The sequence below is a fragment of the Stegostoma tigrinum genome, chromosome 1 (genome assembly GCF_030684315.1).
Source record: "Stegostoma tigrinum isolate sSteTig4 chromosome 1, sSteTig4.hap1, whole genome shotgun sequence".
Lineage (NCBI taxonomy): Eukaryota > Metazoa > Chordata > Chondrichthyes > Orectolobiformes > Stegostomatidae > Stegostoma > Stegostoma tigrinum.
Window position 1 is genome coordinate 153,590,152 of NC_081354.1, and position 27,412 is coordinate 153,617,563.

A 27,412-nucleotide genomic window follows, 5' to 3' on the forward strand; every position below is an offset into this window, starting at 1 on the left:
ATACCCATCTAAACATTTAATCTGGTTGAAAACAATTTACTTGAATACAAAATTGAGAAACAAGAATTAACATTTAAAATTTCAGAAGAATATCCTGATAGACTGTCCTCAAAACAAAAAATTCCTTTCAAGGAATCTTCCCTCAAAGAGATTTTTAAAAAATGTAATATGTTGAGCTGTAAGAAAATTGGCACAACATGAAAATACGAATCTTGGAACAAAGAACAGTATCGTAAGTACATAAAACATAGAACATAGAACAGTACAGCACAGAACAGGCCCTTCAGCCCACGATGTTGTGCCGACCATTGATCCTCATGCATGCACCCTCAAATTTCTGTGACCATATGCATGTCCAGCAGTCTCTTAAATGACCCCAATGACCTTGCTTCCACAACTGCTGCTGGCAACGCATTCCATGCTCTCACAACTCTCTGTGTCAAGAACCCGCCTCTGACATCCCCTCTATACTTTCCACCAACCAGCTTAAAACTATGACCCCTCGTGCTAGCCATTTCTGCCCTGGGAAATAGTCTCTGGCTATCAACTCTATCTATGCCTCTCATTATCTTGTATACCTCAATTAGGTCCCCTCTCCTCCTCCTTTTCTCCAATGAAAAGAGACCGAGCTCAGTCAACCTCTCTTCATAAGATAAGCCCTCCAGTCCAGGCAGCATCCTGGTAAACCTCCTCTGAACCCTCTCCAAAGCATCCACATCTTTCCTATGATAGGGCGACCAGAACTGGACGCAGTATTCCAAGTGCAGTCTAACCAAAGTTTTATAGAGTTGCAACAAGATCTCACGACTCTTAAACTCAATCCCCCTGTTAATGAAAGCCAAAACACCATATGCTTTCTTAACAACCCTGTCCACTTGGGTGGCCATTTTAAGGGATCTATGTATCTGCACACCAAGATCCCTCTGTTCCTCCACACTGCCAAGAATCCTATCCTTAATCCTGTACTCAGCTTTCAAATTCGACCTTCCAAAATGCATCACCTCACATTTATCCAGGTTGAACTCCATCTGCCACCTCTCAGCCCATCTCTGCATCCTGTCAATGTCCCGCTGCAGCCTACAACAGCCCTCTGTACTGTCAACGACACCTCCGACCTTTGTGTCGTCTGCAAACTTGCTGACCCATCCTTCAATCCCCTCATCCAAGTCATTCATAAAAATTACAAACAGTAGAGGCCCAAGGACAGAGCCCTGTGGAACCCCACTCACCACTGACTTCCAGGCAGAATATTTTCCTTCTGCTACCACTCGCTGTCTTCTGTTGGGCAGCCAATTCTGTATCCAAGCAGCTAAGTTCCCCTGTATCCCATTCCTCCTGACCTTCTGAATGAGGCTACCATGGGGAAATCCTCTTGTCAAATTATTGAGAATGAATATATTAATAACTAGATTTTAATACTGCAGAATTAACTTACACTGCAATTTTCAGGTGGTACCACCAGTTGGGTGATCTCTCCACCATGGACACAGAAGATATGTTTCATTTCACCCGAATTGATATCCCAGATGATTACAGAAAAATCTACTCCGCCTGACACCAAGTAGCGCTGATCATATCGAGTTGAGACTTGATGTGGATACAACAGGCACGTCACTTTGCTTCGGTGTCCACGAAGAGTTCGATGAGGAGGCCAGCCTGATGAAAGACCAAGTAAAGAGCAGAAAATGTTCAGAATCATGTACTACACAAATTTATGCAGGGCCAGAAGTGATAATTACAATCTTGTAATGAATGATACTGCGTTTATGTCTGAGATTGGGAAGGACCAGGATGGAACAACTTCGGGCACGTCAAAATAAAAAAAATGATGTTGGGTGTTTTGAAAAGCATTAAGGTAGGCAAATCTCCAGAACCTGATGAGATCTATCCCAGACGACTAAGGAAGGCAAGGGAGAAATTGCTGGGGTTTTCTATGAAATCTTTGTATCCTTTTTAGTCATAGGAGAAACGACAAAGGTCAAGAAAATGGCCAATATTGTTCCTTTGCTGAAGAAGGGCAACAGAGATAACCCAGGAAATTACAGACCAGGGAGTCTTCCGTCAATTATTAGGGAAGATTCTTAGGGATAGGAATTACTCATTTGTAAAAACATGGACTTAGCAGCAATAGGCAGCATGGCTTTGTGCAAGGGAAGTCACATCTCACAAGCTTGATTGCGTTTTCTAAGAAATGAGAAATTTCTAAGAAAAGACTAATGAGGCACGGTGCTGGATATGGTACGTATGGACTCTAGCAAGGCCTTTGGCAAAGTTCCTCATGGTTGGCTGACAGAGAAGATAAAGTCACTTGAGATTTGCAGTGAGCCTGTAAAAGATGGATACAGAACTGGCTTGGTCATAGAAGACAAGAGAGTGGTGGAAGCATGGTTTTCTGACTGGAGATCTGTGACCTGTGTTCTGCAAAGATCAGTGCCGGGACCACTGAGTGTGTAAAATGATTTGGCGGATTATGTAGTAATCTGACTTGTAAATTTGCAGATGACACAAAGATTGAGGGAACTGCGGAAGTGATTACCAAAAGATACAGCAACATAGATAGGTGAAGAAATGGTAGATGGAGGTTTAACCGGGAAGAATATGAGGTAATGCATTTTGGGAGGTTGAATGCAGGAAGGAAGTATACAGTGAATGGCAGAACCCTTAGGAGCATTAACATACAGAGTGATCCAGATGTACAAGCCCACAGTTCCCTGAAAATGGATACACAAGTGGATAAGGTGGTCACAAAGGTGTATGGCAGGTTTATCTTCATCAGTTGGAGCAGAGAGTATAAAATTTGGCAAAGTCATGTTGCATTTGTATAGAACTTTAGTTTGGCCACATTTGGAATATGTTCTAGTTTGCACCCTATCAGAAAAATGTGGAGATTTTGGAGAGGGTATAGCAAAGGTTTGCCAGGACGTTGCCTGGTTTGGAGCGTATTTAGCTGCAAGGACAAATGACCTATTGTACAAACTTGGTTTATTTTCACTTGAACATCAGAGGCTGAGGCAGTGACCTCATTGAAATTTCTTTTAGTTTATTAACGGGATGAGGGTGTCACTGGCTAGGCTGCATTTATTGCCTATCCCTAATTGCTCAGAGGCCAATTCAGAGTCAACCACACTGCTGTGGGTCTGGATTCACACGTAGGCCAGACAGTGTAAGGACGACAGTTTTCTTCCCGAAAGAACATTAGTGAACCAGATGGGTTTTTCTGACAATCGATAATGGTCATTAATTAAATTCTTAATCCAGATATTTAGTGAATTCAAATTCCACCATACGCCATGGCAGGATTCAAATACAGGTCCCCAGAATGTAATTGGTGTCTCTGGCTTAAAATCCAGCAATAATACCACTAGGCCATCACCTCCCTTGGAGGATGACAAAATTATGAGACACAGGGACTGAATTAATAGAGTGTCTTTTTCCTAGGGTAGAAATGTTAATTACTAGGAGACACAGGGCTAAGATGAGGAAAGTCCAGAGATGTGAGAGGGAAATTTTATTTTACACAAAGTGATAAGTGCCCGGAATGCACCGCCAGATGAGATGGTAGAAGCAGATACAATAGTAATGTTTAAGAGGCATCTTGACAGAGACAAGAATAGGCAGGGAGCAGAAGAATACGACTGTACAGAAGTTTTTAGTGTAGAAAGGTGTCATGTGTTGGTGCAGATTTGGTGAGCCGAAGGGTCTGTTTCCTGTGCTGTATTGTTGTTTGTTCAATGCCTTTGGCATTGAAAGTGTAGTTTTGGTGGTGACTGAACAGATCAACAGCTAAAAAATAACTACGGCTAATAGAAGATCAAAGTTAGGGAACTCTAAGATTGTAAGCGAATAAAAGGGTTTTTCTATAAATGAATACAAAAAAATGCTGAAAATGGAAAGCAGTGAGTTGGTGGCAAGTGTTAGAATGAAACTGTCAGAGATGGCCTTCTTTGCAACACGCGACAAAGTGAGTCGAGGTAATGGGAGATGGACCGATCAAGACATAATTATGGGTAATTTAAATCACATGGAGGAAGAGACAGAGGTTGAGCATAGGCCAGAAAGAAGTGGATTCAGAGAGGTGACAGCGAGGATAGCTAAGGTGAAGATTGAAATTGCTAAGAGTAACAGGCCACTGTTTACAAAGGCTGCGGACAACATCTCAGGGAGAAATTCAGTTTGAGTCTTGAACTGGGCAGCAGACAACTTTAAGGGAGGCAAGCAAAAGAAGACCGTGGCACAAAGGAAATGGGGTTAAACGATGCTGTGATTTGATGACATGGGCCACACAATGACTTAAGCAGAGCTGTGTTAAAAAAAAGTCAGGTGTGGAGTTTTAGTTAGGGGCAAGGCACTGCCACAGATTAGCCAAGACTCAGTTAATACAATTATCCAATTTAAAATTAATGGGATGGCTGTAACTGTACTTGGTAATGAATAGGCATTCTGGGCAGAAACACCAAAGGGAAATGCAAGACAGTTGAACTGCAAAAATTGCTAAGTTAAGACCTGAGCCAACACACTTAATCAAAATTGATTGTAGAAAAACATGGGGACACAGCAGTTACACATGATTCAACAGGCCTATCAAAGAATGCCGAGAGGAAAGTCAAAATTAAGGAGGATTTAAGCTTGCCATGACTGCAGAAGAAAGGAATGGCAGAACAATGACAGCTTTGAGAAGGATTTCAGACCAAGTACCTAAAAACAAGTTGCAAAAAATGCTCTCTTTCAACTGAATTAATACACAGAACAGTAGTCATAGGAGATGCACATTCCAAACAGCACTACAATAATCACTGTATGAAATGCAATAATCACATCATGCTCTTCACATAAATGGATTATGTGCTTTGATTTCAGCAAGGTGCTTTCTAAATGCAACTGCAGAACTGCTGAGCATTTAGCTTAGATTATCTTACAAAAAGCCTGTTCATGAACAACATACTCCCCCACCCATCAGCAGCCTGAACATATCCTTTCTCCTCCCACTTGTACCATACTAACTGTTTTTCAAGTGCAAGATTTTATTTTGATTTCCTTCAGTGAACAATTTTCAACATGTTATCAGGAGAAATGCTGCTCTTTTGAGTGAACGAACAATCTTTCATCTAGCTGTTTTGTTTGAATTTGCAATAATGCATTCAGCTTAACAAATATGGAGATTATTCCTCCAGTAACTTCTGTGAATAAATGGTCAAAAAAATCATTCTGTGACAGACATCTCAATAAGGGTTATATAGGTTCTATCCACTGATCAATACAGTACAAATTGAGAGAGATTATGGCTTCCTTATATTGACTATGTCGACACCCACTCAAAAATAGCTTAGGTCGATTACCAAAAAATAACCCAGCTCTCAAATTTAAATATTTAAATACACACTATTAATCTAACTTACATTTAAATTTTTGAAGAGTGTTTATTTCAGAATTGCATAAAGGCAAATCAGATTCAACAAGTCAATCCACAATTTGGCAGATATAATACTTTTTCCAAAATAATTTTTCTGAATTTATTGTTTTTGACATTAAACACAATTTTTAAATGTTTAGTACTAAATAGGAACTCTGACACTTCTGAAAAAATATACATTAAAAGCAAATCTAATCATGTCTGTTTAAACTATGATACGAGATGGCATTTTAGCACGAAATTCAAGCTAGTGTACAGAGGATATGTTACCTCGTCTCAGCATGTGTTCTCCTTGCAGTAGCTGGACAATAGCAGTCTGAGTGGCTGGCACAATAATAATACTGCCATCTTCGCGTCCACATACCAGGCGCCCATGAGAGGGAATATACACGCTAGCTGTCACCTTCAAAGGCTCTTCACTGCCAGGAAGTGTGCTCAGCTGGTCTATAATTCCAGCAGGCCTTGGAACGAGATGATCAAATGTATCTTGTAAGCATGCAGAAGTGGTGACTTTCAACTCTGTGAAGGCAATTTGAAATTCAATACATAATACATCAGGAACAGTAAATTTGGCTTCCAGATGGAAGGAGATACTTGTTTTAAATAGCTGCATTTTAGGTACAATATATTCATATAAAATATTCTATGTGCCCCGAGGAGAAAAAAACATTGCAATTATGAAAATCCATCTGTGAAAAATCGGTTTTTCTCTCCACAGATGTTGCTAGATTCTGCTTATTTCAGAATTTTGTCTTTATTACAGATTTCCATTATCTGCAGTATTTTTCTTTTTATCATGTTTGAAGTACTTGGCAGGTCAGGCATAATATACCATGGACACTTTTGACTTTTTTGCTCTAAAACTATATATGGCAGTCCGTATCTTAAATCAGCATTTCAATTTGGCTCATCATAAGTAACTTCTCCATTGACTCATTATTTGTAAAATCTTAATAACCATTTGGTTTACAGTATCTCACAAGCTGACAGCAACTCAGTTTGAGATAAAACAAGTCCACACTTTTGCTTTTTGTAATATCCTACTCCTGAATAGAGGTACTCATTTTGCTCAACAAAGATGTAATACATGGCCATAGTGCTAGGCAAGCGTAGAAAATAAAATTACGTAGCCACAGGTTGGATTTACCCACATAAGCACAGTACTTATCAACACTTGATTAGTAACAATAGAAGCATAAACATATACCAGTGAACCACACTGTTACCTAAAAGCCAAACTATTAGATGATTCAAGTAAAATTATTTTTCTGGTGACTACAAAGATGAAAAATCCCACAATTTAGAGGAACACATTAAATGATTCACTAATTTCCACAACACACAAAATTTGGGATATTTTATAGAACTAAAGTGTTGTCCTGATTTGGTAGCGTTGAATAATTAAACCCGATTTTTGCATTTCCTGAAATAAAATAATTTTTAGTACAGCCACATAAGTAACAAGAAAACAGTAAGCCTGTAGAACGAAGTCACAAATATATGAATTAAAATCAGTACAAGCATCTTACCTTGAACGCTACCTCTCTGATTTAAGTCTACCTCTTCAGGAATACACCATATTAAGAGTCTCCCTGATGAATCTCCCTGAATCAGTAATTTAAGGAAGGGTTCTCTACGACCATAAAAGAACCGTGTGACAGGTGGACAGATGAGAAGCTGCAATATCACAAAATAAAAAAGCCAGTTCTAATTAATACAATGGAAATGTGGGCAGTCTGCACTACCCATATATTTTTGCCTATAAAGCTTAAACACCAGATATAGCAAAATTAAATATATGCAGAGCTAGAAGCAGACAAACAACACTGCCTGAAGTACACCTGAAAAGACCTAAAAATTGAGTCAATGAGCTAGTTTTAACTCTATGTGGGGTGTTTTGGTTAAAATTAAATGTTGGTCGTTATCATTTAAACTGATAATTTTATTTTAAGCAACTGCACACTACAGCACTTGGAGAAACCGTGCAGGAGCCAATTCTAATTCTTAATCTCAAATTTCTACAGCAAAAAGTAAACGTCGAGAAGTAGCATTTATTTTTCTAAATCTTTATTTGGGAATAATAACTTCATTTACTTCGCTTTCAAAAAACTCCGGAAATACAGCCTTTTGTTAGGTGTTAAAGAATACAGATATTAACAAAGGTTTGAAAACACATCACATCAAAGCTGTGCAGTGATACAATTTACATACTTGATATTATGAAAGGATGAACAAAACAAGAGATTATTTGCAATTTTCAGAGTAGCAGGACAGGTGGTCTCAAATATTAAATTAAAAATAAATGATTTACAACTAAGACAAAACTTAAAGTGATGAAACTCTGCAACTGGCCTCTGTGCTTCATGCTTAAGACTGAAAAATTAATTTTAGGTAGGTGGATGATTGAAAGTAAGTTGAAGCATTTTGAAAACACATTGAGTGTATACATTTAGGATTTTGTTTCACAGAGAATAAACACTAACATGGACAGTTTGGGTGAAAAGAGCTGTCCCTGCACTGAAAATCTATGTAGTTTCAGAATAAGGCTTTTTGCTTACTTGGAATATTTCAAATGGGGCTTTCACCAGAGGCAGACTTTCCTTTTCAAATTGATTCTTAGTATAAAATAACATCAGTGGAATTTGCCTTTTAACTTAAAAAATGCAACTTGCACTCTTCATGGTACAACTTCTAACTATTACAATTTAACAGAAAAATAACCATGCCTAGAAATATGGTGCACAGAGACTTTTCCAAAAGAAAATGGTACGGCCCTTGGGTTACAGGAGATAAGTTAGCATTTTCAGACCAAAGTCCAAATACTGCATGGTATATGCCTAACTTGACATAGTTAAATTCAATATGAAACAATGCATTTTTGGCAGAAGTACATAATGTATAACATAAAAGGGCAAGTCATTATTTCTGACTCTGGGCCGTCAAGTCCAATTAACACAAAGATGCTTTGAACAGAAAACCAGTGAGCTATGAATGTTTATATGAATATATAAAAATAAGGAGAAGACAACCATTTGGCCATTCAAGCCTGCTCTGCCATTTAGTAAGTTAATGGCGATGTCTTTGCATTTTGAATTTCACATTTCCTGCTAATGTGATAACCTTTGACTCGCTTGCCTAAGAAGAACCAGCATGTTCTCCCTTCAAGCAATACCCACCAACACATTTCAGGCACCCTATCCATCTGGCACCTTACCTGCCTCACTTATCTGGCTGCCCGCATTTACCCCATGGTGATGGGCCGGACCAAACCCCCTCAAAAATATATTAAGACAGCTTAGACTATAACGTTTACTGATTTTTAAGGCATTGCAGTCCAGATGCAGAGCAGTGGAGAGCGCAAAGAGCAGCACAAAGTGAGAAAAAGTAAGGAGAAATGGACAGCAGCCTCCAAAACACCCAGCTCCATGACCCCAACAACTGTAACTCAAAAGCTAAAACTAAAAGTCCTGGTTCTGTTGAAGCTTGACCAGGCTGCTTCTATTGTTCCACATTTTGGAAAATAAAAACCCAAGGCCTCGCAAGCTGTTTACTTTACAAATTCTGAAGCAGGCTGCTCATCACTTCTGTCTTAACATTTCTTCATTAAAACAAAGGATCAAATACATCCATAGGATCATCACACCTGCCAATTAAACTTTCACTGCATCTACCAAAGTGGCTAGTTGTACTGCTGAACATTTAAAAGCATGTAATACGGCACACCTACACCAATAATATCCAGACTTGGGCTGATTAGTAGCAAGTAACATTTGTGCCACACAAATGCCAGGCTATAACCATCAACAATAACAGACAATCTAACCACCACCCCTTTGACATTCAATTGTTACCATGACTGAATCCTCCATTATCAACATCCTTGGGGTTACCGTGGACCAGAACCTCAACTGGACTCACCATATAAGCACAGTATCAACAAGAATGGATCAGGGGCTGGGAATACTGAAGCAGTAACGCACCTTCTGACTCCCCATAGCCTGTCCATCGTCTACAAGGCACAAGTCAGGAGTGTGATGGAATTCTCTCCACTTGCCTGGATGAGCGCAGCCCCAACAACACAAGAAGCTTGACACCATTCATGGCAAAGCAGCCTGCTTGACTGGCACTACATCTACAAGCATCTATTCCCTCCACCACTGATGCGCAGTATTAGACACTGCTGCTATCTACAAGATGCACTGCACATGTTCACCAAAGATCCTCAGACAGCACCTCGCAAACCCAGAGCCACTTCCATCTCCTAGGATAAGGAAAGCAGATACATGGGGACATCACTACCTTTAAGTTCCCCTCCAAACTACTCATCATCCTGACTGGGAAATATATTGTTCTTCCTCCACTGTCACTGGGTCAAAATCCTGGAATGCCCTCCCTAATGGAAATGTAGGTCAACCCACAGCAGGTGGACTGCAGCAGGTTGAGGCAGCAGCTAACCACCACCTTCTCAAGAGCAACTAGGAAAAGGCAATAAATACTGGTCAGCCAGTGATGCCCACATTACACAACTGAATATTAAAAATACATACTGCTGTAAAAAAGGTGTAGTTTCCATAAAAAATATTGTTCATGACAACACATTGTTTTCTCAGACAGGTTCATAACAGGACACCATTCCCAGCAAGCTCCAACACAGAAAACATCCAAAGCTAAGCAAGGAAATTTTAAAACAACTTGGAATATCTGGAGCATTTTCTTTAACTGTGGATCATCTCAAACTAGATAAACTGAACAATTAACTTGAAGCAAAATGCTTAGAATAGAAGGCAGCAACAAATTGTTAAAGCAATTAACTACAAACCGAAAATAGACTTCATTTGTGATGTAACAATTAAACAGGAAATAAGCAGAGTTATCCTCTATTGTCCCCTTTGAAATACTATTAAATGAAACAAGTTTTACTTTGCATCACTATTGCACAGAATGTAGGTGAGAAAATTAATCAACACTACAATGGTGGCCAACAAACAGCTAAATTCACCAGAAAAGACATTCAAGCAGTAAACCAAGTGAACTATACAATAAAGCTGTTAGCTTCATAACCTATAGAGACATCTTTACACTAATCTTGCTAACATACAAAAATATATGTATCACTGAGTTAGTTGCAGGAAGACTTGACATAAGCAGCTATGTTTATTGACTGAAAAGTTTTCTAAACTGAGAAGAGGAGAAATTTATTCAATCAAGATATCAGTGAACCAGTGAAAGTCTCTAGCACAGAAAGGAATTGGGGTCAAAACATTAAACGGTTTGAAAAAATAGTTAGATAAACCTTAGGGCCAGTCAGAGTGATCAGCGTGGAAACAGGCCCTTTGGCCCAAACTGGTCCATGTTGACATGGCGTCCACTCAGTTGGTTCCAATTGCCTGCATTTGGTCCATATCCTTCTAAACCCTTCTCATCCACATACTGTCCAAATGCTTTTTAAAATGTTACTATTGTACCGCCTCAACCACTTTCTCCGGCAGCCTACTCTAGATAAACATACCACTCTCTGCGTGAAGAGGTTGCCCCTCACATCCTTCTTAAATCTTTCCCCTTTTACTTTAACATATGCTCTCCAAATGGGATCAAATGGTATAGGGAGAAACCGGAAACCATCCCTTGCAACTCGAAGACTCGTCCTCTTACAAGTTATCATCAGACAGCATGGAAACAGACCCTTAGGTGCTACCAGTCCATGCTGGCCATATTTCCAAATTAAACTAGTCCCATTTGCCTGCTCTTGGCAGATATTCCCTCAAACGTTTATGTACCTATCCAAATGTCATTTAAACGTTCTAACTGTACCTGAATCCACCACTTCCTCTGGAAGATCAATCCACACACATACCAGTGTTAACAAAAATGTTGCCACTCAGGTCTTTAAAATCTTTCTCCTCTCACCTTAAAAATATGCCACCAGTCTTGAACTCCCCAACTCTATGGAACAGACACTTGCCATTCACCTTATCTATATCCCTCATGATTTTATAAATCTCTGCACAGTCACCCCTCAACTTCCAGTGAGGAGTCCCAGCCTATCCAGCCTCTCTTTATAACTCAAACCCTTCATTCCAAGCAACATCACAGTAAATCTTTTCTGAGCCCTCTCCAGCTTAATGATATCCTTCCTATAACAGGCCAAGCAGAACTAGACACAGTACTCCAGAAGAAGCCTAACCAATGTCCTACACAACTTCAACATAATGTCCCAACTTCTATACTTAAAGGTCTGAGCAATGAAGGTAATGTGCTAAATGCCTTCTGAACCACCCTGTTTACATTTCATGCAAATTTCAAAGAAATCATGTACCTGAACCCCTTTGTCTCTCTATTCAACAACACAACTCAAGGCCTCACTTTAACCGTCTAAGTCCCACCCTGCTTGTTTTACCAAAATGCAATACCTCACAGTTATCCAAATTAAAATCCATCTGTCACTTCTTAGTCCATTGACCAAATTAATTTCCACTGTTAATCTTGCAGTCTTAACACTCTGCTCTTCCACGAGTCCTCACAACTTCAGGAAGTGAAATTTTGAACTCCTCCAAAATAATAGTCCCTCTAAGAACATCACATGATTCATCTATTTTCATTTTTAACCACTGCAGTCCTGCGGTTGGATGACCCATGATGCTATTAGGTAGGAAATTCCAGGATTTTGACCCAATGACAGTGAAGGAATGGCAACATATTTCCAAGTCAGGGTGGTGGGTGATTTGGAGGGGAACTTGGAGGTGGAGGTGTTCCTATATATCTGCTGCCATCAACCTTCTAGATGGAAGTGGTTGTGGGTTTGGAAGGTGTTGTCTGAGGATCTTTGTTGAACTTCTGCAGTGCATCTTGTAGATAGTGTACACTGCTGATACTAAGCGTCGGTGTTGAAGGAAGTGAAAGCTTGTAGATGTATCACTACTAGTGTAACTAGTAAAATCAAGAAAATTAGCAGCCATCATGCCCCACCCAATGCTTTCAGTTGTGACCAGTTTCTTTGTTCCTTTTCTGTGGTTTTAGCAGCTCTGGGCATTCCTCTGTTTCTTTTCCAGTAGATGCACTCCTACATATCTCTTCAATACACAACCTCAACTGCACAAAGATGCCATTTTATGAGTTCACAGGTCTAGTTCTTAGTATGTCTTTACTGAACTGGCTGTAATACGCATACGTACAATTAGTACCTCATGGTAGAGGAGTTGCATCTGCCTCTGGGCTTGCTGCAGTCATTAGTACAGGACTATATTTCTGAACCAAACACAGTGTGTTCTGTACCACTTTTAAAACTCTCTGGGTTTGTACCTTTCTCCGCTGCTTTCTAAACTCCCCTGTCCTCTCTCTGAGCCATTTTCTAAACTTTCCACGTCCACAGCTTTCTGAGCTGTTTTTAAAAAAGAAATCTGGTCCTCGTCTCTCATGACGATACTGTGACTTTACAAAGTGTATTTTGTCCATTTTTTTTCTATGGAGAAAGTTTAAGACATAGGTATCAAGCAGTCTGCTCAAAGCCACTAGAACAAACATCTTGTAAGGCTTTGGGGCTTTTCTTTTTAGTAAAGGGTTGGAACAATAGGAGCAGCCTGAATGGGCGGGGTCAAGCTCCCACAGAACTAGGAATTTTAATTTTAGCTTTCTGCAGTTGCCATGGTCTTTAAGCTGATTGCAGAAGCTCTTATTCATCTCTGTTACAGTTAAAAGGTGGGGTTCACTTCTTGCTGCTAGAATTGCACAAGTGACAATCTATTTTACTGAATTTGCGTTTGCCAAGGGTATATTTTTGGGATGTTATTGTATTAGAACTGTTAATTAGATATATATATCTAACTTTGTTAAGCATTTCTGCATAAAGTCCCAGTTAAGCCAATTCTTTTATTAATGTGTTTGAATGTTTACACTACAGTTAAAATAAAGTGTGCTTTGCTTAAAGTTGACGGTGCGACCAATCAAATTGTATTTGGAACACAACACCTTACACTTACCTTTAAATTAAGAACCAGTTAGGGTCTAGATTATCTTCTTAGCATATTTTGAAGGGGCTTTGTCTGGCCCATAACACTCTGCAGTTGCAAGTGACTTTCAGAGGCAGACTTAGACGTAGTAGAGTTATAAGAGATTGGAGGATCGGATTGCAGTACAACTTATGGAATTAGGGATGAGAGTTCATAAACAGTAGTAATCTAGCTTAAAGAAAGATTGTCTGTATAGAAGATAAAATCAGCAGAGTTTCATCCACGTATACAATTACATAAAATTGTTAAACTACCTTTTCTAACAACTCCTGCGTACTAAATATATTCCTATGGCAACCAGGAATCTCTACACAATATTTAGTTTTAGAATGCTAATGCCAGGGCTGCTACTAACTGAATGTTCAGAATTTCTACCACAATGACTGGTTTCTGTAAGCTGCTTAGCATTAAGCTTTTTTACGACAATGCATAGCTCTCAGGCACCTACTACAATAAATACTTCAGCAACAGAAATTTTACACTAAATCAATAAGTTTGCATTTAATTAAAAAGAAAGAGTTTAAAGTCCCCTGTATTAATTTACTGCTTGCTCTTCAGTGAATAACCAATCTGGCACCGGTGTCTTTTTGAATCTTCTATTTGCTTTCTTCTATCAAGCAGATTAAGCAAAGAATGTAAGATGGCATACAGCAACAAGCATACACAAAACAGGGCAAAATTGTTTTGGATTTAGACAGTGGTTCTTTGATTATGGGACTACTTTAGCTAGATTAACTAGCTAAACTTAATTAAAATCCTTACATCTTCTGCATTGTGCAATTAATAATCATTAAATAAAAACAGACAAGCATGGCATACAAAGACAGCAGATCTCTTGGCAAAAGTTGCTTCAAGCAGCAGAAATGCTTATTCTCCTAGTTTTATCACTTATATTAGGAAGGTCAGATCAACCATGAACTTCATGGTCAACTAAAGAAAGCTATCAATGATCTTTAATGTTATTTCTCTCAGCATAGTTTAATTTGCTAAACAACTGGGATAATCATCACTTAAATGGGAGAAAAAAAGCTTTAAAAGAGAAAATAGCCAATGAGAGATTTCCACATTGTATTGTATTTGCATTCAACTATATCTTGACATTTAATACTCAAGTCATAGATTTTGAACGTATAGCTCAACTGTCAAACCATCACACAATTACAAGAATTATTTAAAAACACATTTCTATTATTCTATACACATAGGGATTTTATTCCTTTAGCCAGTGACTGCACCTCAAATTGCAGCTGCTACAGATAATACCTTGGATTTGAACATGAAGTATTCATGTTGAATTTACATTCAGAAATCTACATAGTGAATTTTCATCCATAACAACTTCACATTAAGCTGACACAATCCTGTATGTTTAAGGATCAGGAATATAAAAACATGTATCTGAATTAAGAAAAAACAGCTATCACTGTGCACTGAAGCAAACATAAGCAAATTAGGCAGAATCATCAACACGCAAGAATAACTACTCACAGAAATGACTGAAAATCCATGCACATTGAAGCTCTACCAACTCAGTTCAAATTTCAGTCAACAGAAATTCAAACTTATCAACTATTCAAAAATATATACCAACAAAACAAAAACAAAAACAAAAACATTGTGTGTATTTCTGTGCACATCTTCATAGCATATGGAGTGGAGATCAATTATCCGCTAATTACTGCCAAGCTATAAAACTTCCCAAACTACATAGCTTCTTCCTTCATAAATTCTCAAGTAATGAAACGGCCCATGTCTATGTGTAAAAAGACCTAGATAACACTTATCCTTGAGTGGACTTGATGGGCCAAATGGCCTTACTTCCACTCCTATGTCTTATGGTCTTATGGACCCTTCTTCAGAAGTAAATGGGTCAAATTGGCTCAGGAATTTGCAACACTGAAAAGCTCGAAAGCGATTATAGGTGAACATGTATTTCATTGGTAACCTGCTGCTGATTCTACCTCCTCCAACTCTGAGGCTACGAATGCACCAGGAATAATCTAAAGGCTATAGCACAATGTACGTAGATTACTTGGACAGTGCCATTCTACCCTGCAGTCTCCTCCAGAGAGAACCAAGAGCAGCAAAGTAGACACAATACCTTCGAGCTTTCCTCAAACTATATAAACCTGGTCATATAGTAGCAATCCCTCACTGATACCTCATTAAAATCCTGAATTTTATCATTTGACACCATTGATGGAGCACTGTCAACACCAGAGTAGCAGTTCAGGACAGCATTCACCATCGCCTTTATAAAGCAATAAGGATCAGATGAATTTAGGCTTGGCATGTTACCCAGTTCAAGTACAAATAAAATGGCATAAAATCTTCTCACCTGGCTAGGAAATTGATTCTTTACATTTATATAGAATTAGTGTTTTTTGAGGTTTCAAGTCAACTGTATGGAGTACGGTGGCTCAGTGGTTAGCACTGCAGCCTCACAGCACCAGGGCTTCGGGCAGCTGTCTGCGTGGAGTTTGCACATTCTCCCCATGTCTGCGTGGGTTTCCTCCGGGTGCTCTGGTTTCCTCCCACAGTCCAAAGATGTGCAGGCTAGGTGGATTGGCCATGCTAAATTTCCCATAGTGTTCAGCGGTGTGTGGGTTATAGGCGGATGGGTCTGGGTCTGGGTCTGGGTGGGATGTTTCAAGGGGCAGTGTGGACTTGTTGGGCCGAAGGGCCTGTTTCCACACTATAGGGAATCTAATCTAAACATCCGAATAAAAGAACTCAATTTTAGGAAACAAGTTTATTCCTCGTGACAATATGTTTAGACATTTTATTGCTGGCATGTCATTGAGAAATAAACTAGAAGGTAGAAAAACAAATATTTTGCCAAATATTTAAATTAGCAGTGTTTGATATACTAATGACTGGTTAGTATAGTCTTAGAAGATAACACGCATATACCAGCATTAAAACACACCAACACTACCAAATTACACAAATGGTATGAACTTTGGTTTAAAAAATTAATTCATTAATCAGATTGCATAAAATTTTTGAATTACATTGCAACAATTTAAAATTCATTTCTGATTTCTTCAAAAGGAATTCATAGACAAACATGAATTAATTCCTCTGGTAGGTAAAATCATAGTACATGCAACGGTAGTAGCTTCGCCAACTTTAGGTACATTTAAGTCGTCATTGGACAAGCGTATGGACGCACATGGAATAGTGTGGGTTAGATGGGCTCGATATCGGTATGACAGGTCGGCACAACATTGAGGGCCGAAGGGCCTGTACTGTGCTGTAATGTTCTATGTTCTATAAATAAAATCGAGGTTGCAGGAGGGCATAAAGAGTGAAGTTAGAAAGGGAGAATACATAATCATAAGGATCAATAGTAAATAATCACAATTTCAAAAAATTACAGGTTAACTCCTAAAATTATGCAAATTTCTGAGAAAACAGAATATAAAAAGCAGAATATTGGATTTGTTTGAGGATAATACAGAAAAATGGTCTAAGAAGCACTCAGGTTCAATGCAGACAAGGCATCCAAATTGTGTTATATGAATTTGAGGTTACTTTCACCAGTACATGGTACAGCAACAAACCATGGAATCAATTTTGTTTCTTGTTAAGAGTTGGAAAATGTTGCTTAAAAACAGTATTCTTCAGATCAAGAATGGAAAATGCACCTTAAATTTTATACACATTTATGAAATAGTGAGCCCAGAATGCATTCTTTAAAAATCTCAATAATCTATGCTTTGGTATCCTCCAAATGTATGGAAATAATGTTAATCACTAACTCATCAACAGTAAAATACCAAATCATTAAATAAAATGAAGGGAGTTGTACGCAAAATTCCAAATGTTACACAGTAGATGTTGTGCCCGATTTATAAACTGGACTGAAACTACAATGAACGGTGAATATCTGATGGGTTGCATAAGAGATGAATATTTGGTAACTTACTGATAACAATGTTACACAAAAGTCTTTGTAATAATTATTACAATCAATCACTTTCGTCACTCTTCTCTCTGTTTACACAACAGGCTTGGTTTTAATTAACAAATCACATAGGCACTATTAATCAAACTGAACCATGTTCATTGCTCCTCTCCAAATATAACTGACCACAACCGTGAAAATTCCCTGAGATGGTTTACAAAAAATGTTTTGGCCACCTTAATACATTAAATTCAAAAGCAAAATCAGTATAGCTTCATAGCTTCACCATTTACCCTCATTTCTGATTCTCTAATAATCTATGCTAGACTACATGGTCTATCATTAACAAGTTTCATGGTAATAGATTAAAATGGAGAAATACCTCGCAACAACAATATCTCATAATTGTATGTGACAGGCTATAGACTATCCAGTTAGGGGTAAACATTATTCTAGTTATATCCTCTTGAAAAATAAATCAGAAATGAATTGTTCATACATTGCAATATGCGTTTGAAAATAACTTGCTTTCAAGTTTTGGGAATACTGGAACACCTTATTACATACCACTGCGTAAAAACAATGAAATAAGCAGCAAACCACCAGTCTACATTATTATTAACTATTCGTGATTTAGGCAAATAGCACATAGCTGGACAGAGACACAGAAATACAGAGGGAGAGAATGGTTTATTATTCTTACTGGTGCCTCAAAAGGCCGAGCACATGATAACAGCTGCGGTGTGTAGAGCTCCCAGGCCTTTATAGGGTCAGGGTAACATTCATGAGGAACGTGGACAACTGCCTCCCCCAAATACCTAGACTCTAGTTGATGGACACTCTGCCAAAAGGATAAATAATTGGTGGAGAAAGAGGAACAGAGCAAAAGAAAAAGAATAAATTAAAACAATTAACGTTCAAATCATATACAACAATAATGGCGTTAACAAACATCCAGATAAATAAGATTATGTAAATGAATTAATAGTAAAATAAAATTTAAAGTCCCCACAAAGTCAAATGAGTCACTTATTGTAAAGTGCTCTAAAATAAGGTAAACTTCAGTCTTTTTCAGTATTTTATACAAGTGATTCAGTGAAAACATTTTGAACATTACATTAAATACAAGAATTAAAAAAGAGCAAACTTTTAATATTAAATCTGCATACTTGATTTGTAAAGTTACTTATTTTGTAAAAATTTAACACAATCATTAACACGTGATTAATTCCAATATATACAATTTCACAAGAAATTTTTCACGACAACAATAATTAAGGTTTCAAAGGCAAGATAACAAAGTGTGGATCTGGATGAACATAGCAGGCCAAGCAGCATCTTAGGTGCACAAAAGCTGACATTTCAGGCCTAGACTCCTAAGATACTACTTGGCCTGCTGTGTTCATCCAGCTCCACACTTTGCTATCTTGGATTCTCCAGCATCTGCAGTTCCAATCATCTCTGATACAAGGTTCCAAAGGAATATCCTTTAACAAATGTTCGTTGTACCTTAATTCATTCAGATAATTAATGCATCCATTCATTAACCATTAAAACATCTCCAATGCAAAATACTGATGGGAAAAATCAAACTATTGGTCAGTAAACATTTAATGTCAAAAAAAGGTATTTTATTGATTAGCAATTTTGTGCTTTAACTATTAGCATTTTACTTTTGTATTATTTGATTATGCCTACATAGGGAGGGTAGGTTTCCTTATACACTTTTTTAAAAAGCAGTAACATTGCACGTCCAACATTAGATTCAACATACCTTCAAGGCAAAATAAGGAATCATTACTTTATGTCATATACAGCATATTATCAAGGGTACAACACAACAGGAAGAAGAAAGAATGATTCACTGCACAATACACATCAGTTTATTTACGGCTGCAATCCCAGTGTTAGACTTCACATGCTAAAATAATCCACTCAAACTCTGTTCTGGCAGATCATGATATCCAAATCATTCAACTCGGTTACTGCTCTCTAATTGTTCATTAGCTAATTAAATAAAATTTAAAGCAGGGATGGTCATCTGCAGTGTTTTCAACACCAGAATCACACCACAAAAAAAAGTCTGAAAACGTCAGTGTTTTGATAAGCATATTGTGAAGTTTCATTCTAGATTCACCCTAGATTCTGATAAATAATTCTCCTTTTCAGAGAATGAATCCTGCGTGCAATTTATTTATTAGAAGCAGTAAAGGTAGCAATCACACAATCAGCCTTCAGTCTTAAATTACAGCAAGAACTTCAACCAAATACTTAACTCACAGTAAGTGAAAAAGATATGCTTTACAATTCACATTCTGGGAAATCAAAATCCTGAAAACAAGACAGTTCTTCCCGGAACAATATATTTTAATATCTTACAAAAACCTTGACTCTGGGGATCATATTTCCTGAGGATGTCAAGAATATAATTGTTGTTATTCTGTACTAATATATAAGCAATGAACAAATCAGAAACTGACAGCTCACCTTTTTGCAATGATGAATTATGATTTCTATACCATTTTTGTCATATTAAATTAGGACATTTACAGGTATTTGCTTTTTGAATATTCGAAGATGTCCACGGGTAAATAGAGAATAATGGCTGCAAGTTATGTGCGTCCAATAAGACCAGGTTAAGTACATTTGGAGATGGTCAGTAATTGAACATGTCATGCTACATGTGCAGAAGAGGGTTAAAGAAAAGAGAATGGAAAATATAATGAACGGAAGAAAAATTTAAAAAATAAGGCAGAGAAGTAAAAGACCTGGCACAATCTCTCGATGAGCCAAGACAATTATTAGTTGCCTCAATGCAAGAAATATCTGCTTGCATACTGTAAGATGACAAAAATAAAGAGATAAGTGACTAGATTATCGACTTTAAAAAGGACTCAGTTGAGAGTCAAATGCTCTGCAGATCATCTTCAAAATTGCAATGGAATGTTTTTGATCTGTGAAAGGTTGATGGTCCTATTTGTAATTAGGGATCCAAAGTAGAGCACCTCTGACAAAATCGAGACCCACATGGTATTTCTATGATATGAGCTTTTGCATTCAGCACCCTGCAATTGGGCTTGAACCAACAGTTTTACTTAATTCTTTTTTTCTTTCCCAACTCCACCAAAAAAGGAGTGCATGAAAAACCTTTGGAAGGTAACAAGACTAGTAAGCTGCAAAATTACATTAGCAGAGTTAGAGAATGTAGGGCATAGGATATTGAACAGATTGCATAAATCTTGTATGAGACCTTGGTCAGAAGCCATCTATATCGGATGTTGCCAACTCCTAGAATGGTATTACGTTATACAAACACATGTATAAGAGACAATGACTTCTGCTCTCAGGATTTAAACAATGGCAGAAAGTTAAGAAAATTAGGCATTCAAATAAAAATAAAATACAATAGATGCTGGAAATCAAATTAAAACAGTAGGCTGTTGAAACTCAGCAGGTTTGACAGCTTCAAATATAGAGAGAAATAGAGAGTTAACATTTCAGGTCCGTTTCTTCTTCAGTTCTAAAAGACAGTCATTGGACTCGATTCATTAACTGTTCCACTCTCCACAGACATTTCCAAACCAGAGTTTCTCCAGCACTTGGTTTTTATATGATAAAATTAGGTATATGTTTCTTGTTAAGAAATCGAAGACTGAAATCATCTAATTGAAGCAAGTAAGGTTATAAAAGAAATCAGTCACGACATTGTTCACTGTCTCAAAGGGACTACTCAAAATTGAGTCAACTAAAAAAAAGGAAAGAAACCAGGTGATTCTCTTCAGATATACAAGAATTGCAACCATATTAAATTTTGCATTGTCAATCGTCCATGCTTTTCAAAGTTCCTGGAATGGGACATGGACATCCCAAGCTATGCCACTGATTTTGCTTTTATTGGCATTATCCAAAGTAAACAAAGAGGACGACAAGTAGCTAACATAAAAGGGAATCCAAGCGGTTGCCATAGATATTAACAAAATATTAACAATAGATATTACAAGATGACGAGAGGCATAAATAGAGTGGATAGTTAGAGATTTTTCCCCCAGGGTGGAAATGACTATTATGAGGGGGTATAATTTGAAGGTGATTGGAGGAAGGTATAGCGGAGATGTCAGGGGTAGGTTCTTCACAGAGAGCAACGGGCATGTGGAATGCACTGCCAGCATTGGTAGTGGAGTCCGATGCTTAAGTGTCTAAAGTAAGTCTTGGATAGGCACATGGAGGATAGTAAAATGTAGGGTACGCAGGGTAGATTGATCTTAGTAGGATAACAGGTTGGCACAACATCGCGGGCCGAAGGGCCTGTGCTGTGCGCACTATTCTATGTTCTCAAGTGACAAGAGAGGAACAGGAATGACATAGGCCAAAAAGGAGTATTATGCTTGCAAGAAACAAGTGGCATAGTGAAGGTACTGAATGAATAGTTTTCTATCTGTTTTTAATCAAGAAGATGCTATGCAAATCTTCATGAAAGAGGAAGAAGTTCAGACCATGCATGAGCTAAAAATTGATGACGTTTCAGACTTTGGCAGGTTGACTGTAATTCAAATTATAGTCGTAGGGAACAGATCCTTCAGTCCAACTCCCACTCTGACCTAGTCCCTTTTGCCAGCATCTGGCCCATGCCCCTTTAAACTCTATGTACTCACATATCCATCCAGTTGCCTTTTAACTGTTGTAATTGTACTCGCCTCCATCATTAGCCACTTGCAACTTGTTCTATACATGCACCATCCTCTACGTGAAAAAGTTACCCCTCAGGTCCCTTTTAAATATTTCCCCTCTCACCTATAACCCCTAGTTTTGGATACACCACCCCAGGAAAATGCCCTTGGCTATTTACCCTATCCATGTCCCTCATGATTTTATAAATCTCTATAAGGTTACCCCTCAGCCTCCAGCAGTTCAGGGAAAAAAGCCCTAGCCCACTCAGCTCTCCCTAAAGCTCAAACCCACCTGACCCGGCAACATTCTTGTAAATCTTTTCTGCACTCTCAAGTTTAAAAACATCTTCCTACAGAACGGCGACCAGAATTTGACACAGTATTCCAAAACCAGCCTCTCCAATGCCCTATACAGACAGAACAGGACATTCCAATTCCATAACTCAATGTTCTGACAACGGTCACAGTCCTCAAGTTTGATTCCTACCTTCAAGCCAACTTTGCATCAAATTGGCTAGTTATCCCTGGATCCCATATGATCTCATCTTCCTAAACAGTCTACCATGCAGAAGCTCGTCAAATGCTTTGCTAAAAATCTATATAGACACCATCTATCGCGCAGCCTTCAATCTTCTTTTTCAGCTCTTCAAAACAAAACTCAGAACTTTTTACATTACAAGAGCAGGCATGATGCAGTCAAGGATATTAAGGGAATTAAGTAAGGAAATTGCAAGGGCAATCACCACAGTCTTTTGATACATTATATCCTTGTTCAAAAAGAATGGAAAGATATGCCCACCAACACAATACTAGTCAGTTCAGAGATAATGGGAACTGCAGATGCTGGAGAATCCGAGATAACAAAGTGTGGAGCGGGATGAACACAGCAGGCCAAGCAGCATCTCTAACCCCACCACACCCAACACTTTCCCCTGCAACTGCAGGAAGTGCTACACTTGACCCCACACCTCCTCCCTCACCCACATCCCAGGCCCCAAGATGACTTTCCACGTCAAGCAGATGTTCACCTGCACATCCGCCAATGTGGTATACTGCATCCGCTGTACCCGGTGTGGCTCCCTGTACATTGGAGAAACCAAGCAGAGGCTTGGGGAAATCGCTTTGCAGAACACCTACTCTCTGTTTGCAATAAACAACTACACCTCCCAGTTGCGAATCATTTCAACTCCCCCTCCCATTCCTTACATGACATGTCCATCCTGGGCCACCTGCAGTGCCATAATCATGCCACCCGTAGGTTGCAGGAACAGCAACTCATTTTCTGCTCGGGAACCCTGCAGCCCAATGGTATCAATGTGGATTTCACTAGCTTCAAAATCTCCCCTCCCCCACCACTGCATCCCAAAACCAGTCCAGCTCGTCCCCGCCTCCCTAACCTGTTCTTCCTCTCACCTATCCCCTCCTCAAGACTCACCTTCATTTCCTACCTACTAACCTCATCCTGCTCCCCTGACCTGTCCGCCCTCCCCGGACTGACCTATCCCCTCCCTACCTCCCCACCCATACTCTCCTCTCCACCTATCCTCTTTTCTCTCCATCTTCGGTCCGCCTCCCTCTCTCTCCCTATTTATTTCAGAATCCTCTCCCCATCCTCCTTTTGTGATGAATGGTCTAGGCCCAAAATGTCAGCTTTTGTGCTCCTAAGATGCTGCTTGGCCTGCTGTGTTCATCCAGCCTCACACTTTGTTATCACTAGTCAGTTCAGTTCCAGTGGTGAACAAGCTTTTTAAAAGGAAAATTGGGGCAATATGAACAGTCCCATGTGTAAGTGTGCCTTAATTAGGCAAAGTGAACAAAGATTTGTTAAGGGCAAATTTGTGTTTTACTAACTTGATCAGCTAACAGAGGATTGATGAGGGCAATGCCATTGTTGCTCTGCACAGCCTTTCAAAGGTGTATGGTAAAAGGCCACATTACAGGTTTGTGATACATCTTGGTGAAAAGAAAAAGAGACAATGAATTCCAAAGGGGATACAACAGCAGAGGATCTTGATGGTATGTGCATTCAAGTCATTTAGGGTGACACAGAAGACTGAGAAAGCAATCAATGAAGCATACAAGATCGGGAGCATTACCATTAGCGACATAAGTATACAAAAATTAAGAAGTTATGAAAAACTTCTAGAAGGCATTCTTTAGATTCCAAATCCAGTGTTGCATTGGGATTCAAGAACCAGATGTCAGCAAGGATCCAAAAGCAATACAGAGTGCAAAATAAAATCACAAGAGTAGTTCCAGGAATAAAAAATTTCAGTTATCTAGTACACAGGAGGATGAGCGTCGGGAGGACTTGGACAGGACCTCACTGTCACAGGAGTGCGCTGGCAGACAGCAAGCTGTGTTGAAGTGTGTCTACTTTAACGCCAGGAATATCCGGAATAAGACAGGTGAGCTTGCAGCTTGGATAGGTACCTGGGACTTGGATGTTGTGGCCATTTCGGATACATGGATAGAGCAGGGTCAGGAATGGATGTTGCAGGTTCCAGGGTTTAGATCTTTCATTAAGGTCAGGGAAGGTGGTAAAAAAAGAGGGGGAGGTGTGGCTTTGTTAGTCAAGGACAGTACAACGGTGGCTGAAAGAACTTTTGATGAGGACTCGTCTACTGAGGTGGTATGGGCTGAGGTCAGAAACAAGAGAGGAGAGGTAACACTGCTGGGAGTTTTTTTTTAAAAATAGGCCGCCGCAAAGTTCCAGGGATGTGGAAGAGAGGATCGGCAAAACTATTCTGGGCAGGAGTGAAAAGAACAGGGTGGTCATTATGGGAGACTTTAACTTCCCTAACATTGACAGGAAATGCTATAACTCTAGTACGTCTTATGGATCAGTTTTTGTCCAATGTGTGCAGGAGGGTTTCCTGACTCAGTATGTCGAAGGGCTGGCAAGAGGGGAGGCCACACTGGATCTGGTATTCGGTAATGAACCAGGCCAGGTGTTTGATTTAGTGGTAGGTGAGCACTTGGGACAGAGTGACCATAATTCAGTGTTGTTTACTTTAGCAATGGAAAGGGATAGGAACATGCCACAGGGCAAGAGTTATAGATGGGGAACAGGCAATTATAATGTGATTAGGCAAGACTTAGGAGGCATAGAATGGGTTAGCAAAATCCAGGGGATGGGTACAATGGAGAATGGAGAGCTGGTTTAAGGAACAGATATTGCGTGTCTTTGACAGGTATGTTGCTGTCAGGCAGGGAGGAAGCGATAAGTTAAGGGAACTATGGTTTACTAAAGAAATTGTATCTCTTGTTGAGCGGAAGAGGGAGGCTTATGTGACGACGAGACGAGATGGTTCAGATGAGGCGCTGGAGAGTTACAGATTAGCTAGGAAGGATTTAAAGAGGGGGTTCAGAAGAGCAAGGAGGGGACATGAGCAGACATTGGCAGGTAGAATAAAGGAGAACCCTAAAGCTTTCTATAGGTATGTGAGGAATAAGAGGATGACGAGGATAGGAATAGGGCCAGTCAAAGACAGAAGTGGGAAGATGTGTGTGGACCCTGTGGAGATTGGAGAGGTGCTAAATGAACATTTCTCATCTGTTTTCACTGAGGAACAGGAGAATATTGTAGAGGAGATGACCAAGTTATGGGCTACAAGAAATGAAAGGATTAAGGTTAGTAAGGAGGGGGTGTTATCAATTCTGGAACGTGTGAAGGAAGATAAACCCCCCTGGGCCAGATGGGATTTTTCCGAGGATTCTCTGGGAAGCTAGGGAGGTGTTCGCGGAGCCTTTGGCCTTGATTTTTGAGTTCTCATTGTCTACAGGTTTAGTACCAGAGGACTGGAGGATTGCTAATGTTGTGCCCTTATTCAAGAAGGGCAGTAGGGATGACCCAGGTAATTATAGACCTGTGAGCCTTACGTCTGTTGTAGGAAAAATCTTAGAAAGGATTATAAGAGATAGGATTTATAATCATCTGGCAAGCAACAATTTGATTGGAGATAGTCAGCATGGATTCGTCAAGGGCAGGTCGTGTCTCACAAACCTCATGGAGTTTTTTGAGAATGTGACCAAGCATGTGGATGAGGGTAGGGCAGTTGACGTGGTGTACATGGACTTCAGTAAAGCCTTTGATAAGGTTCCACATGGTAGGCTATTAGAGAAAATACAGAGGCATGGGATTGAGGGAGATTTAGCAGTTTGGATTAGAAACTGGCTTTCTGTAAGAAGGCAACGAGTGGTGGTTGATGGAAAATATTCAGCCTGGAGTCCGGTTCCTAGTGGTGTGCCTCAAGGATCTGTTTTGGGGCCACTGTTGTTTGTCATTTTTATAAATGACTTGGACACAGGCATTGGTGGATGGGTTAGTAAGTTTGCAGATGACACTAAAGTCGGTGGAATGGTGGACAGTGTGGAAGAATGTTGCAGGTTGCAGGAAGACTTGGATAAACTGCAGAATTGGGCTGAAAGGTGGCAAATGGAATTTAATAGCGATAAATGTGAGGTGATTCACTTTGGGAGGAATAATAGGAAGGCAGAATACCAGGTCAATGGAAAGATTCTTGGTCGCGTAGATGTGCAGAGGGATCTTGGTGTCCATGTACATAGATTCCTGAAAGTTGCCACCCAGGTTGATAGTGCTGTTAAGGCGGCTTACAGTGTTTTAGGTTTTATTGGTGGGGGATTGAGTTCCGGAGCCGTGATGTCATGCTGTAACTGCACAAAACGCTAGTGCGGCCTCATTTGGAATATCGTGTGCAGTTCTGGTCGCCCCATTATAGGAAGGATATGGAAGCATTGGAAAAGGTGCAGAGGAGATTTACCAGGATGTTACCTGGTCTGGAGCGCAGGCCTTATGAAGAAAGGCTGAGGGACTTGGGTCTGTTCTCATTGGAGAGAAGGAGGCTAAGAGGGGATTTAATATAAACATACAAAGATGATCAGAGGATTACATAGGGTGGACAGTGAGAGCCTTTTTCCGAGGTTGATGACTTCAGCTTGTACAAGGGGGCATAGCTACAAATTGAGGGGTGATAGATTTAAGACAGATGTCAGAGGCAGGCTCTTTACTCAGAGAGTGGTAAGGACGTGGAACGCCCTGCCTGCCAATGTAGTTAACTCAGCCACATTAGGGGCATTTAAACCAGTCCTTGGATAAGCATATGGATAATGATGGGATAGTGTCGGGCAGGGGCTTAGATTAGTTCACAGGTTGGTGCAACATCGAGGGTCGAAGGGCCTGTTCTGCACTGTATTGTTCTATGTTCTATGTTCTCTGTGGATGGGTGGAAAAGCTGGGTATGTTACTCTAGACGAAGAGAAGATATCAAGATATAATACAATCATAAAAGTGTTCTGGACAGTTAGAAAGAAATTGTTCGCATTCATGGAAGGTGCTAGAAGTAAAAGGGTGACCTTAGATTACAATGAGGTAAAAAATTCTTTTGACATAGCAAGA

The 27,412-nt window shown here is 39.4% G+C and overlaps 1 protein-coding gene across 6 annotated transcripts in view; it reads right to left on the reverse strand.

Annotated features, from left to right (window-relative positions):
* Positions 1–27,412, reverse strand: part of LOC125455412 (WD repeat-containing protein 7) — a 626,944-nt gene that overhangs the window by 516,748 nt on the left and 82,784 nt on the right. For 4 of the 6 annotated variants that reach the window (XM_059649557.1, XM_048537334.2, XM_048537324.2 and 1 more), the window contains 4 exons: positions 18,030–18,167; positions 6,940–7,087; positions 5,681–5,929; positions 1,436–1,656 (listed from right to left, as the gene is read on the reverse strand). In XM_059649557.1, the coding sequence (XP_059505540.1) occupies positions 1,436–1,656; positions 5,681–5,929; positions 6,940–7,087; positions 18,030–18,167 (756 nt within the window). The remainder of the gene's footprint in view (positions 1–1,435; positions 1,657–5,680; positions 5,930–6,939; positions 7,088–18,029; positions 18,168–27,412) is intronic. The other 2 variants (XM_048537354.2, XM_048537344.2) reach the window with 1 other exon arrangement.